The sequence below is a fragment of the Molossus molossus genome, unplaced genomic scaffold (assembly GCF_014108415.1).
Source record: "Molossus molossus isolate mMolMol1 unplaced genomic scaffold, mMolMol1.p scaffold_m16_p_3, whole genome shotgun sequence".
In the NCBI taxonomy this organism is placed as follows: domain Eukaryota; kingdom Metazoa; phylum Chordata; class Mammalia; order Chiroptera; family Molossidae; genus Molossus; species Molossus molossus.
This window is the reverse complement of record NW_023425366.1, coordinates 79,428,173-79,444,450: the sequence shown is the minus strand read 5'-3', so window position 1 is coordinate 79,444,450 and position 16,278 is coordinate 79,428,173. Positions and strand designations below refer to the sequence as shown.

The window sequence follows — 16,278 nt, the reverse complement described above, 5'->3', positions numbered from 1 at the left end:
ATTTACTTCACAAGGACAATCCCTGTACATAAACTTTAAATTTAATCAGAATTGCTCAAAATTTGTGTAATAGTTGAAGTTGCTTGTCAATTGATAGACAAGGGAATTTTATAAAGATTTGAATTAGAAAATATTATTGGATACTATCTTCAAAAAATGGGCATTCTCTTCAGTTGAAATTTGCCCTCTTGTGGTTAGTGCATACAGAACACCCTGGATGCTTTGTTTATCCACCATCAGATCCAGATTTTCGATGTAAGAAGAGACTTTGAACAACAATTTGATTAAAATATATAGCTACCTTTTATTTTTATTTTTAATTTGGGTATTTTTTGCGGGGGACGAGGCTATGAAGGAGTTACTTAGACATTGAGGGAACACTGAATCACTATCACACCAATTGCTGCAGCTACTGGTCGGATAGCTACTGTATGTGCAGTATTAAACTAAATCAGTATTAAACTAAATCATTACTATATGTTTTAAAGCTAATAAAGATCTTTCACACATAATTGCATCTATTCGTTCGAAACTAAACGCAAATACGGTGAAGGAGGGGAAAGGAAGGTGGAATGCCCTTACAGGTCCTGATTGGCTAAACCTGGGCAGGAGACGCGGAAAGAGCAACATTCGGCTCTAAGAGCGTCCTTAGCAACCAGTCTTGGTCCCCAGCGACCCCGAGAGCAGGTGAGTGACTACTAGTACTTGCTTCTGAAGACCTGAGAGTTAAGGTTATTGCCACACTCACCATTCCAGGGCAACCGGGAGACCCACAAAGACCCACACATGGGAACACTGAGCCTCCTTTTTTAGGGTTCCGTAGCTCTGGCTGTTGGAAGAAGCTTTCACTACTCGCGCCCCAGGCCCCGATCCCAGCTCCTCCTAAGAATCTGAAGTGGAAACAATCCCGCAAGGACACGAAGGGAGAAGATGGGGGTCAGCCAGCAGGTCATCTGATAGGGAGACAGCATTTTTGTTGTTGTTGGGAAATTAAAGGAGGTGGGGGAACCTTCTTATAGCTATCAACGGGAATTCTTTTAATTTTTCTCTGGACAGGGACTCACTCGCTTGTCCTCTAGAAACTTTTAATTCAGAAGCCAGCTTGCCTTGCTGGACAGTTTTCAAGTCCTCCTATAGTTGGTGAAATTGCCCCTCACTTTCTCTCTCCTCTCTCTCTCTCTCTCTCTCTCTCTCTCTCTCTCTCTCTCTCTCTCTCCCCCCCCTTGTCCCTCTCCCTCTCCCCCCTCTCTCTCTTTCTCACTCTCTCTCCTTCAAAAATTCGTAGTGTGTGTGTGTGTGTGTGTGTGTGGGAGGGGGGGTGCCTTGAGGATATGAAATGCCAGAATTTTTTAAAGGCAATTAATCTTGAGAAGAGGGTGCAAGTTACCAACTAGGAAGACTTTCTAGGAGGAGAAAGGGTGATGGTAGGATTCTCTTATTTAACTTATCTCAATAATATGTCTGAAAGGACAAATGATCAGAAAATGAGTTTATTCAGGAATGGCAGAGGAATGGCAATTTTGGAAATGCAAATTGTAGTAAGCTACAGGCGAGTCCGTTGAAGGTTTGGGGTGCGCTGTTTCTACGGGCATAGAGTGGGGGAGTCCAGTCAAAGTCAAAGCAGTAAGTTCATTGGCTTGAGAATGGCCAGAGAGTCTCTGTGGATGTTCATCTGTAAAACATGAGACCAGAAGAAGCTAGATCAGGAGACTGGAAGATAAAAAGTTATTGGAGATAAGATCTGGTTTTCTGTAAATCAAGTATTTACAGGGAATCAATTTCTCAATTCTTAAGTATTATTTTTCTAAGGCAGATCCATATTCTCCAGTTCCATTTTACATTGAAATCCTCCCAGAGTGAGAAAAAGAGATTTAACTCAGAACCAGACTTCTCATTGAATTATCAGCTCATTGCAATTTTCCTGTATAAATGAGTAAGCTACTGGAGAGAGGAATGGAAATAGTTCCTGTTTAAACTTCAAAAGTACTTTCAGTTCATTTTTCTCATTGTCCAAGGCTTTCTAAAATATCCATAAATACTTTAAACACTTTTGTTATTAGTATTTTGAGGATTGCTATTTCATATTAATTATGGATTATATTTATTCTTATTATTTCTAGGAAAATGCCAGTTATTTTATTTACTACTACAAAGTTAAAATGCAAAAAGTAGTTATGAATCATAGTTGATAGACTTACTTGTATGCAAGAAACATTCCTGTACTTTCTTTAAATTGACTATGTATACTCCAAACCTCTATTCCGCTTGACTGGTAGGAGAGTCAGTCTTAGTTTTTGTTTGGCCTGCTCCTGCCTGTGGTCTTCCAAAATCCTGAGTGCCTATATATCAACAAAACATTGGAAGGGCACTAAGGGGCATTGGGTCAATTGACACATCTGTATGGTCCCCTCAGCTTTGATATACCTCTTCTGGGCAACATCTAGGCCTGGATAAGAGCTAAGTTATAGAGTCTGGTATGAGATCTGATCTCTCAAGACCAGACCTTTTCTCACTAGTACTGTCACATCCAGGGGATGCTGCTGCAACAGGGGAGATGGCTCTGAATAACCTGCTCTCTTCCAGTCTCAGGAAACCTCTCTGTCTCTTCAATCCCAGAAACTTTTCTCTCCCTACAAGGCACCCAGCCTCATCTTTTCAATATATGAATATATAAGAATATTCGTATATTCTCTGAATAGAGAAGTATAATCCAAAATGGAGAGGAGTTCTTAAAAATATATGTAAAACCTTCATTCTTAAGCGACATTAATGGTACCCCATCATCCATATTTCTCTTTTACAAACTAACATATTTAGTCTTTTAACTATTTCCAAAAGGGACATGGTTTTATATTTCCTCACTTTTCCCCATGCCACCTGGTAAAATAGTCCAATAGGTGTTTTTTGTTTTTATTTTTTTTAATATTTTTTCTTTATTGATTTGGGATAGGGAGAGAGAGATGGAAACATCAATGAGAGAGAACATCAACTGGCCACCTCCTGCATGCCCCCCACTAGGGATTAAGCCCACAACATGGGTATGTGCCCTGACCAGGAATCAAACCAGCAACCTCCTGGTGCATGGGTCGACGCTCAGCTAGTGAGCCACACTGGCTGAGCTAATAGGGGTGTTTTAAATATAAGTGTAGGACCCTGAGATGGATGAAATAATCCAGTTCCCAACAAACTTTGCCTGAAAGGTTTGCAATTAAAATTTATTACTGCCAGATAGATGATTGATAGATGGATAGATAGATAGGTAGATAGATAGATAGATAGACATATAGAATTTAACTTTTTAATGGCAAATACAATAATTAGCTATTTAAAAAACAACACAATGGATAAAATATAAACCACATACTCAAACTTTATGCTCCAGCCATCTGATTAGTTCCTGCTCTTAGTCTGGGTTTTATTATTGGCAGCAGAAATATATTTGAGGGTCTTAAACAAGGAAGTGGGGACTGGGGCAGGGTGAAATGATCAGGAGATTTAAGTTCGGAAAAGTTACTCTAGCAGTCATGTAAAAGATGAGACTAGAAGAAGCCAAATCAGGAGGTTGGAAGATAAAAAGTTATTGTATTAATCTAGGACAAAGATAATGGGATCCTGACTTACAAGAATGGCAGAGAGATGAAAAGGAAGACTTGATTAACTGAGCTCCTTTGAAGATGGAAATCAATAGCAAATAGCAACAATAGTGCCTCCCCAATAATTTGATGCTACATGAACAGGTAAACAACCTGAAGTAAGGTGAGGCCTGACAATGACCATGAAAGGAAGATTTAGATGGAGCCCTCGTTTCTTATGACTGTGAAGCTGCCACACTGATCCTAAATTGTCTAGGTTTTAGCTTTAACAATTTTTTAACATTAGAAGGAAATATACTTCTATCTTGCTAAGCAATTGTCATTCTTCTGTTATATGTCCCTAAACCTAATTTTATTATAATATATATTCTTTTATAATGTTATTTTTATTGATGTAAAATTTTCATAGAGTGAATTTGCATAAACATTCATGGTACAATTCAGTGAGTATGCTGGCTATCTATTGCTGGTAACAACCACTCTAAAATGTTGTAGGTTAAATAATTTTTTATCACCTCTCATGATTATTGAGTTGATTATATGCAGTTGCAGGTGAGGTATAGTAGTTCTCATTTAGGATCTCGTCTGGGATTTCAGTTAGATATCAGCTGAAGCTCTCTAGTCATTTGAAGGCTTGACTGGCCCTAATGCACATATAATAATAATAATAGCAATACTACTACTGATAATAATAGCTATATGAAGGGTCTGGATCCTACTGTACATACAACAACAATCATAACAATTCTCTGTTTCAGGTTTTGAACTATACTGAGAATTTGATATAGAATATTCTTATAAAAGATTTAAAATTTTTTAAAAGTTGATAACATTTTTAGATTCTCTATTTTGAGTATTTTTGATGGAGAGAGGGAGTCATTTAAAATTTTATTTTCTTTACTTATCCCACTGAGGGTTTAATTTCAATACCTCTTTGGGAAACATTTCTGAAGACATTCACATATTCTTTCTGGAAACCTGAGATAATTTGGTTACTGTCTAACTATTAGTCAAAAGCAATCCTAACCGATAGACTGCATTAGGGAGTTATATAGTATTCAAATAGTGTTTCACAACCTAGTGTTGGTGAAGCACTACTACTCTCAAGGTAAATACTCCCAAAATAAGCCAGAAATCTAGAGTAAACATGAATAACTTTTAAGGCAGTTTGACATTTTCTTCCCATCCCAACTGGGAAAGTCTCATCAGCAGGGTGTTGTAGAACTTGTATGTTGGACAGATGGTCCAAATATCTACTTTTTCCAGCAGATGTGAAAAAATAAACTCCTGAATATATGAATCCTGTTTGGGAATAGCATATATTATATTAAAATTAGGCCCACTATAAGTGACATCCCTATATATAACTCAGTATAGCTACTGACTTGAAAGGACATTTGCTTTACATTCTAATGCGTATAAGTTATTAGAAGCAGAAATTTGCTATGACCAATAACAATAGATAATGATGTTTTGAGTTTATAATCTATTTTGTGCTGGGTATCTTTCCACTGTCCCTCCAGATCTACTTTCTATTCTTCTTCAGTCTGCCCTGCACCTTCTAGCTTCTAGTTTGGATTAGCTGAGCATTTTTCAACCCTTTTCATCTCATGGCACACATAAACTAATTACAAAAATTCTATGGCACACCAATACATATATTTTTTGCTTATCTGACAACAGAAAATAGGTGTAACTTTGATTCATTCATATTGGATGGCTATTGTGTTGGCTGTTGTGATTTTTTATTGGACAGTCTAAGGGAAAAGAAGTCAGTACCCCTAACTAAACAGTCAAGTATTGCATGTTTTAAAAATTCTTGTGGCACACCACTTGAAAATCTCTGGTTTACTAATGGGGAGCACATGCAGACAATTGGAGTGGAGTCCTGAAAGTGGTAATGGTTGACCCACTTTTTGCCAGCCTCTGAGAACAACACCATCTCAGGTTTTCTTTTCTTTTTTTATTTAAATAACTGCCACGTCATTGGAAAAAGTCTCTTAATCCACTTACTCCTTTTAAGTATGTCATCTGTTTCCTGCCAGAACCTTGACTGATATAAGGAGTGATAAAAATTAGCTATCTTAAAAATGAAAAAATAATTCAATATAATTCTATCTTCCCATTTTGTTACTTCATTTTGCTGTTTAAATATTCCACTAAACACAGATAGTGTGCCCTAGTTTTGGTCTTACACCCATAAAATGTGCTCAGACATGCTTCAGAAGGAAAATAAATCTGTATGTGAGGGCAAGCAGAGAAAGCATAATCTAAATGGTAAAAATGCAGTAGACATAAAAAGAAATTTATAAGTAACCTCAAAAAAACACCAGAAAGCATAGTAATCTAATAATGATCACAAGCACTTAAGTAAAACTTCCTATAAATCAGGCTTTATTCTAAGCAATCTACATCTATTAACTCATTTATTTCTTATAGTAATTCAATAAACGTACTATTCCCTTTGTACAGAGAGGAAACTGAGGCACAGAGCAGTTAAGTAAATCAGTTAGTCAGGTTGTATACTTTTATCTACTGTGCCATGCTGTTCTTTCAACGGTTTTGCTGATAAAACTGGTAAAGTACAATAAAGAATAAATACTACATGAAAAGTTAATTTTATAGTAGTAACAATAGAAGGAACAAAGTTTGTTTTATTCAAAATTGGGTTTGAATTTTAGGTTGACAGTATAAATTTAAATTTAAATATGTCCTTAATATAATTTCATGCTTACACCTGATTTTCCTTCTTGCCACCCTTCTCCCCATAAATAATGAATTTGCATGAAATGTATTTGTTGGTACTGGGAGTACATTTGCATTCTAATATACAATTTAATCTTTCTCTTTAGGTTTATGATCTGTGAAAATGTCTGTTAAGAACTCACCTGTGATTAACAGATTAGGAATAACAGCTCCCTCTTATGAAAAACTCATGAGGTTTAATTTGCAAAATTTAAGAAAAAGAAGGAGTAGTAAATCAAAGTAAGTTAAAAAAAAAATAGTCCATATTATTAAAGTAGTGGATCCATATGTTTTGTAGAATTTAGAAAGTACAGATAATTGTGAGCAATAAATATAACTACAAGCTATTTTGTACATCAATACAAATGCTGTACAGAATAAAAAACTTAAATTTACTATAGTTAAAGAATTAGCTTCATTATTAATAATCATTTCCAAAATTTTGAATTCTATATGTTTGTTTAAAATAAGCAATTTTCTCTATAATCATATATGTATTTTAAGTTGCCACACTAATCTATGGAGTGCATTTAATAATTACTATATTGTAAAGCATTTTAATCATTGCTAAATCTTTTGCTATTTCAAATTAAGCCACATAGAATGTTTTTCTGCATCAAATTTCTGCCTTAGGATAAAATTTCTAAAATGAAGTTACTAGTTCAAAGTTTGTTGGTAATTTAAAGATTGTATGTGATTTTAAGAAAATTTTAAAGATTTAAAAAGAGAATAATAGAATGTATAATAAAACTTACATGTTGACATATTATGTTTGTTTTAAATATTATTCTTTAATGAGGATTAGATCAACAGATCAACTCAAAGCTCTTTGACCACATACCCTCCCAACTAGAAAATTGTGACATATATTATGTCAGTTCAGTTTCCTACTTTAATATATATGAATATAAAATTGTATTTTCCATGTGAATTTCAATGTAATTATACCTTTACATAAATTACATACACAGATAAATTGTAACACATTTATCTGTGACTTGATTTATAAAAATTGATGTTATGTTTTGAATTCTATCCATATTGATAATTATATATTTTGTTCATTCACTTTAGCTGCTGCATAATGTTCTAATATAATAAATTCTCCTTACTTTACTTACTTTATTTTCCAAATTTTGCCATAAAATTAGTGCAATAGTGAAAATTATTGTATACTTCTCTTTGTGTATTTGTATGTTTCTTTGAAGTGGATTTTTTATGCCTTGCTTTTTAAATTTAACTTGATGCTATTGCTCTACAAAGTATCTGAATCAATTTACATTTTCTTTACCAGCAGGTGAAAGTATCACTTCCCCCTTCTTCACCAACACCTGGTATTGTCAGACTTCTTAGTATTTGCTGTAATAGTAGGTCAAAGTGGTACTTGACTGATAACTAATTTTTTGAAATCCCTGAACTAATGAGACTGAGCATCTTAATGTCTATTGCCACTAAAATTACTTCTATGAATTATCTGTTTATGTTTGACCAATTTACTTTTGTTTTATCTTTTTTAATTGATATTTGATATTCTTAAATATTTATTATGACTTATTTCAGTCTGGCTTGTCTTTTAACTTTGTTTTTGTGGTGCCTTTCATCATACAGAAGTCTTAAAAATTAATATAGTCATTGTTTTTAAGATTTATTCAAGGCTTTGAGTGTAAGTATATAATTTTCATTGCTGACTTGTTCATTCTATTGGTCCACTTTATTAACATAAGGCAAATTATTTACGTATTTGTCTATTGTTGGTCATTTGAATTATTACCTGTTTATGGTTACTTATAAAGTGTTTCTGTGAACATTATTGCACAAACATCCTAGCACATATTCTAAAGTACACCCTCAGGAATGAAATTCTTGGATCATAGAATATATATGATTTAGTGAACAGAACTTATTAATTCTAAGACTTTTATAACTAGTCATTTTTGTATTTTGGTTAAGAAATCTGTCTCTACCACGAGATCATGTAGATATTCTTATACATGTTTTCTAAAAATTTTATTGTTTTGTCTTTCATGTATTATATATGGAAATGATTTTTGATAATGGTGTCAAGTAAAAATCTAATTTTCCTTCTTTTCCCAATTGATCAACACCATATACAAAGAGAACATCCTTCTCCACTATTTCTGTAGTAGAATTATAGTATAAATCAAGTGTCTGTGTGTAACAGGTATGTTTCTGGGCTCTCTGGTCTGCTTCACTGGTCCGATTGTTTCTTTCTTTAGACCAATGCTACATTGCCTTAATTACTACCATTTAGCAATAACATTGAATAGTTAATATGGCAAATTTTCCAAATTTCTTCTTTTTTAATGATATTGTTTTCAGAATCAATTTGTCATGTCCCCCCCCCCCCAAGCACTTGAGATTGTTTAATGGATTTTTCTGAATCTATAGATCCATTTGAAGAGAACTGGCATTTTAAGCATAGTAAGGATTCCAACCCATTAACAAGGAATATCTCTCCATTTATATAGTAATTTGCAAAATTTTTTCAATAAAATTTTAACGTATTTTCCTATAGGGGCACTATCTTTTGTTAGATTTATTTTTATGTATTTTCTGTTTTGAATAATAGTGTAAGTTTTATGCATATATTTTTTTAAGTAGTTTTTTTCCCCAGCTGTTGCCAGAAGAGAGAAATACAAGTGATTTTTATATATTGGTTTCACAAACAAAATTTTTGTTAAATCATCTTATTAATTCTAAACATTATTTCAATTTTGATTTAAAAGAAATAGTCTAAACATTTCATAATTAAGTAAAATTGTTTTCCTCTAACTGTATTTGGCATCTTAATTCTATTTTGTGTTGTTTATAAACCCCACTAGATTTCATTACTATTTCAAGTAGTTAGTTTCTTTATATTTCATTTACTATATCACTTTCCTTCTTTCTTCTTAACCCTCTTCTTTTGTCAGATGTACAATTTTAAACATTTTTCTTAGTGAGATTGTGTTGTTGAAAAATCTGATTTTGTTAGTCTACATATATTTTTATTTAATTTTTTTTCTTAAAAAAAGTTTAAAATGAATATGAAATTATCTTCGGTCTGCTATCACTTTTATTCTATTTTTCCTGCAGCACATCAATGATGTCATCCCACTCACAGCTTCCCTTATTGCTGCTGAAAAGTTAGGTGAAATTTTGATGCTATTTTTTTTTTTTAAGATTAATGTGTTTCCCCCAACTTTGGGTGCTTTCCAAGCTTTTTATTGTCTGGCATTTTCTGTGTTTTACTATGATGTGTCAGAATGTAATTAAAAAATTATTCTTCTTGAATTTCTTGGACTTTTTGAATCTGTGGACTGTGTTTTTCATTATTCTTAAAATTTATCAGACATTATTTCTTCAAATAGTACCTGTAAACCCATTTTCTCTTTTCTCTCCTTATAGGACACTTGATTAAATGTGTATTAGGTCATCTCATTTTATATTTTACATATTTTACTCTTTCATCTCCATTTTTCATCTTTTGCCTATTCTTACTCTATTTTGAATAATTTATTCTGATATGATCTGCTTTCCACAGGACTAATTTTCTATCTTGTTACTAAATTTATCCATTGACTCTTAATAAGTGTATCTTACATTTCTAATAATTAATTTATTTTTCTTCAAATCTTGTATTTAGTCTTGTAGTTCCTGGTTTCATGCAGATACTTTTAAGCATCTCGTGGAATAAGTATGATGGTTTTATAATTTGTGTCTGATTATTCCAATGATTGTGATCTTGGTAAATTTGCAATTTTTATTGTTCTCATTTATGTTGTATGTTATTGTCTCTCATTTGTTCCTGGGGGTGGGAAATGTTTGTGTCATCCTCCAGAGGATTTTGCATTTGTTTTCTTCCAGGCACCTGTAAATGCTACTGGTTTGGGACCACAGAAACTAACTTCACTGCCTGAGTGTTCCTGACCATCTATCTTTGCCTGGGGTATAAATCTGTGTTGAGACTGATTTCACACACACACACACACACACACACACACACACACACACTTTTTCTTTTTTCTCTGCTGGGCACCAAGTCTACTTCTCTACAGCTCCCTGGGGTTAGGGACAAAGAATTCCGATAACAATGTGGAGGGTGTCTCCAGTATGTGTCTCACACTTTGAGAATCCTGGCTTTTTCTTTACTGTATAGTCACTTGGAAAATGTGCTTGGTCTTGTCTCCATGGACCCTTGTATCAAGAGAAATCAGATTCTGCCCCTGGCATCAGCTGTTTGAGATGAAGCAGGAATCTAATTTGCATGAAGGATCATCATCTTTGTTTTTCTTCTTAGGTATTGCATGAATTGTCATAGGCCTCATATTACATTTGCTTTACTTATTCTTCCTTAGAAACATGAGTTGTTGCAAGCTTAGAGTTTGTTATTAGAGAAAGATGAAGGGATCCATGTAAATCCTTCAAATGAGGTACTGAAGTTCACACATTTCTGGACCAAAGTGAGAATCACACAATCTTATAATGGATTAATGGGTCACATCACACTATTTTGTCACTACTTTTTAAAAATAACTAAGATTATTTTATTTTGTATAGTCTGTTTTGCTTTTTCTACATTATCTAGAGATGAAAAAGCCCAAAATATTTTGAAGACTTACATCAACTATACATATTTATTTTAGCTGATTGAAAAAAAATTAAAGGAAATCTTAGTCTTACATTAAGAAGATTTAGTCAAGCTATTAAGATTATTTTACATCTTTCTAACAGAGGCTGCTTGTGTATTTTTTATGTCTGGGAGACTGTAGTCTTCAAAGCTTCCTGAAATGTTAATAAGCCTAAAATGTTTCCTTTTCATTAATATTTTTGACACTTTTGTATTTAGTAAAATGTGCTCAACAAATACATGCTCTAAATATTTAAAACATATTATATATGTAATATATATATAATTGCTTTTATATGTACACATTTATAATACAATATAGCTCTGCATGGTTACATGAAAACATTTTTTTAGACTCATTTATATGCTGGTCTTTTGTTTATTTGAATAATAGTATTTGTATGTCATTTGTATAAACCTTTAAAAAAAATCCTAATGGTTAAGACCTTGCAATTAGGTCTGTTAATTTTAGTTTGAGACATCTATACTTGTAGCATTTGGATTGGCTAACAAATGATTTAGCCAAAAAATAAGGTAACTTAGGAGCTTGATGGCCATACAAATCATGGACATATTCAATATATTGCAGTGTAGGTTCCTTTAGGATATGTTACCCCAAATAAGATATTAGCAGCTACTGATAAGATTATCTGTACAAAATATGTAGGGTCTTGCAAGATTAAAAAAAAAAAACCACAGTCTACTTATTCTTGAGCCTACACCATTGTCTTGGCTCAATTCTCTAGAGGGAAGAATATGAGAAGAGGGTTAAGATTCTGATACTTTATTTCGGTTGTACAAGGTCAATGCAGTGAAGGTGAAAAAATTGAAAAAAGAAAAATAAGGCAAAAATCTTGAATTATTACCACCCTGATCACTAAATAATAACTTTCCACAAAGAGACACAACAGAGCTATGTCCATACTTGACATATGAGACTTATCAAGACCAATTTCAAGAAGAAATCACATCTCACAGTAGACCAAAGAATGGAGAATTGAGGAAGGGTAGTTATCTCCTTTGCTCCCTTTGTCTAGCATTTTCCTTGGTCAAGATTCACCCATTGGTGCTGACTTATCCATACTTCTAGGTTGCATCACTGGAACCTTGTTTACTCCAAATGTTGAGGGGAGGGGCAGCTCAGTGTTTGCGGCATGAAAGTCATGCAGGTATCAAGTGAATCTGAGCCTTTATATTAGCGTTAGAAGTATAGATTTTTCTAAAAATATGGTTCTTATAGGCAACCTTGAAAGGACCATTGACTTACAAATGCAGAATAGAATGATTGTAAGAGCATACATTTAGAAAATTAAGTTTTTACAATTGTATATATTTTTCACCCCCCAATTTTCTTCTGAATGACTTTCTCCTCCAAATTCAGTCTGTATTAATAGCCTCCTTGATCCTTCTCTGTTTAGAGTTCTCTTTATTAGTAATTAGTAAGTAGGAAAAACATTTTCAAGGCTTAAGCCAGTATCCCACTTACTAAGACTGAATCAGAAATGTACAAGCTAAAGATATACAAATACTTAATAAAAGAATATATAAGAGCAGAGATATTTTTTGAAATGAATCAAAGGCCTATATTTCTGGTTTCATGTTGTAAATCCAGTTGGATATCAACAATGTAAAGTTGCCATAATCAGTTATACAGGTATCAGGGATGACAGAGGATATTTCCAATGGCTGACTTCAAAAGCCCAAACCCTAGATCAGTGCATTAGGATTTATAAATTTAGGTGAAGTGTTTACAGAGTAAATTTCTGTACATGCCCATATCACCAACTCTTTATTTATGCCCTTTAATAAATTTGTTCCTGGATTCCTTATACATTCAATTGTGTCGTAGACATACCTGGAAAGGCCAGACCATTCTTTCATTCTGCTGGTACTTCTGGTTTTTAGAGAAGCCAGATTGTTATTCAAATTTCTGTCGATTTCCATTCCATTTTTTTTCACCACTTTCCTATATCAAACTTACCCAAAGTGCAGCCAATACTTGTGTTTTTTCATCCATGTATTTATTAGCACTATGAAATCTGGCTTTTGTTTTTATTTACCTAAGGAAACTCTTAAAGATCTCAACTGACTTTCTCAATATTAACTCTAATCTTCTCATTGTCCTTAGCCTTCATATCTCTGCAGATGTGCATTTTTGGTCATATTCTTCATCTTCCACCCATTCTTCGGTATCTCAGTCTAGGATTGTTTGTTTGCATGGAACAGGCACATTCAATTTAACTTAAGGAAAGAAAAAAAATGTAATGGAACAATATATTGGGCTTCTTGTGGAGCCTGAGAGCAGAAGGTACTCACTCAGAACTGTGTTCTCTAAAAGGTACTGGAGATTAAATGGTCAACAGATATAGTCTGTATGTACAGTAAACTATAAATTTTAAAAAGACAGGGGATCTGGCTATACAACAGTAAACTATCTAACAAATATTGAGCAGGGGCTACAATGGTGAAAAAATAGCTTTCTGCTATAAGGTGTTTTGTTGTCTTGAACATCATTTACTCAAAAGCCACCTTTAAGCTTTAACATAAATTAATTAAAGTATTAACTAATTATTTAAAATCCCTTGAGAGAGGATTGGATTAGCTCAGCTTGAGTCAGGTGTCTATTGTGATCCGATCAGCTACAACCTGGGGGTGGTGGTGTTTGGAGTCATACGGTGCTAATATAGAATTTAGACATACTGGCTCAACCGGGAGTCATGAACAGTTCTCAGAGGAGCAATTTATACCCTAAATTGTACACATATTTGAATTCAATTATAGTACTTTACTGATTCTCTTTCTATCATATTTGCTGTTTCTTCTTTCCTTCTTGCTTCCTAACTTTGGGATTTGTCTAAAGATATCCCCTCTTGTCAGTACTCTTCCTCTTGAAATTTCATGGTTTTGCATATCACTGATATATAGGTGAATCTGAAATCTATATTACCAGATTTTATTCACTTCCTAATGCCTATCTCCCAAGTTTATTTGGATTAGAGGCCTCTACACTTGAATGTCTCACAGGTAAATCATAGTCAATATGTCCAGAATAGCACAGACCATCTGCCCATATTCCTCCATCTAATTGTCTTGATGCCAACTCCCTATTACTAATTATATAGGGTCAAAGCTTTGAGATTATTTGTATATCCACCCTCACAATTTCTTTTCTCACATCTCATCAGTCATCAAACTGTATTGGTTTAGCTTCTATTTAATCTCTCATCTTCTTTTATTCTTTTTTTATTGTTATTGCCCAAACTGCAGTTCAGACTTTTATTACTTCTTACCTAAATTGTTGAAATAATTGCCCAACTGTTTGCTATCAGTTACTTCTCACTCCAAATAATTGAACATACACTTTCAATTTAGTCATCTTAAAGCACAGCTATAATCTCAACACTTCTGTTCTGTAATTTCCTCTAATTTATCAAATAAAACTCAAAAGTCTATGTATAACATAGAATTAGTGCCCACTGCAACTAAGAAAATGTAAAATAGTAGTGATACTTAAACAAAATAGAAGTTTATTTCTTTGAAGTTGCTTTCATACTGGTTCTGAGCTGGTATGGTGATACAGGACCTAGGTTCCATCTAACTACCTTCTCTGCTGTACATGACTTATTCTTAAGGCCATCTCATGGTCCATCATGGCTGCTGAAGCTCCAGCAATCACAGTCATGCTTTATGCAGCATAATTGAAGGGCATGAAAAGGACTTGTTAGTTTTTTAGGGGACTTCCTACAACTAGTATCTGAATTTTACTTATATCATACTGGCTAAAACCTAGAGATATGTATGTACCTAACTGCCAGAAAGAATCTTTTAGTAAGAAATGGAGGAGAATGGGCATTGATATAGGCAGCTAACTATAAGTCTCTGCTACAGATTGTCATTCAATGCCATTTACTATTGTTCTCAACTGAGCATTTGCATCTTCATTGAGCATTCTGTTACTCTATGCTAGGTTAAAAGGGTTTTTCTTTGTTCCTACTTGTTTTAGTTAGGGTAAATTTGAAGCAACTATTAAAAGGCCCCCAAAGTCAGTGGTTTAAGTAAGATAGAAGTTACTTATCTGACATATGAATCCAGTGAGTGTAGGCTGATGGGATAGCTCTGCTTTAGGGATCAGTGTGAAGCTCAGGATCCCCTCTATCTCATAGGGTGTTGTACTCATTGGCAGATCACAGCTGATTCAGCACAATATTTGTGTTCCAGTCCACTGGAAGGAGAAAACAAGTCTCATTCTAGAGAAAATGGCATATTTTAAATTAGAGGTGACCTGAAGTTTGCATATATTACATCTGCTCACATCTCACAGGCTTGGCCATGCGTCCATACACATGTTCCAGAAAGATCAAGAAATAAACTGTGGCTGGGTGATCATGTGCCCAGGAAGAAGCAGAGAAGGGATTTAGAAAGGGTAACTGCTGTGCTGTCACATTCCAGTTCTGTCTGTTTCAAGGCACAGCTCAAGTGCCATTTCTGCAAAGAAGCTTTTTCTGAATCTTTAAGCAGAACCAGTAATGCTTATAACTAGCAGTTGCCTACTGCTATATATTTGCCAGGAACTAGACTGTGTTATGGTTTAATGCTTTTCAAAATGCTACAAGATTGTGTCCACATTTCCACAGATAGAAGATTATAGTTCACACTGATTACACAAAGATTATAGGACTAGGAAGTGTTGGAATCATGATCTCGACTTCTGAGCTCCCACAAACTCATCCTTCCTTTTCTTTTTGGTAGTCTCCTTCATGCTGCATCATTTGTGATGTCCACTTCCTTCCTAGATTTTGAACTTCCTGAGCCAGGCCTAGTTCCTCTATCAGCCCTATCGTATCTAACAGAATACCTTGTATGTAAGAGGCTTTCATTAAATATGTACTAAACAAATGAATTGTCAGCTACAAAAATTCTGAATTCACAGATAATGTGTATATAAGGTCAATTTGGATGGAGTGTCCATGCAGTCAGGAGACTTTAATATATTCTCTTTATACAAAAATGCCAATGAGGATCTTTAGCCACTACCTTTTCTATAGAACTGCACTCATGCACTTAAAGTAGATTACATTTATCTTGGTGAAATTCTTTGATAAATTAAAAAAATTGGAATAAGTGAAATTAAAGATGCCTATATTTGCTTTCTTAAAGTTTCCTTTTGATTCCTTTGTTTTGTTTATCATTAAATAAGCATTCTTTTATATAACAATCTCAATTTATATGTGATGGGCAAAAAATTATTAAAATAGCTATATTTATTTTTCATTAAATATTTATTGACATGAGTTGTGGGAAACCAATTAA

The 16,278-nt window shown here is 33.8% G+C and overlaps 1 protein-coding gene across 1 annotated transcript in view; it reads left to right on the top strand.

Moving 5' to 3' along the window:
* Positions 1-6,453: 6,453 nt before the first annotated feature.
* Positions 6,454-16,278, top strand: part of TMEM232 (transmembrane protein 232) — a gene marked incomplete at its 5' end in the record, with an annotated part of 164,059 nt that continues 154,234 nt past the window's right edge. Inside the window, one exon of the mRNA XM_036279698.1 lies at positions 6,454-6,578. Within this exon, the coding sequence (XP_036135591.1) occupies positions 6,454-6,578 (125 nt within the window). The remainder of the gene's footprint in view (positions 6,579-16,278) is intronic.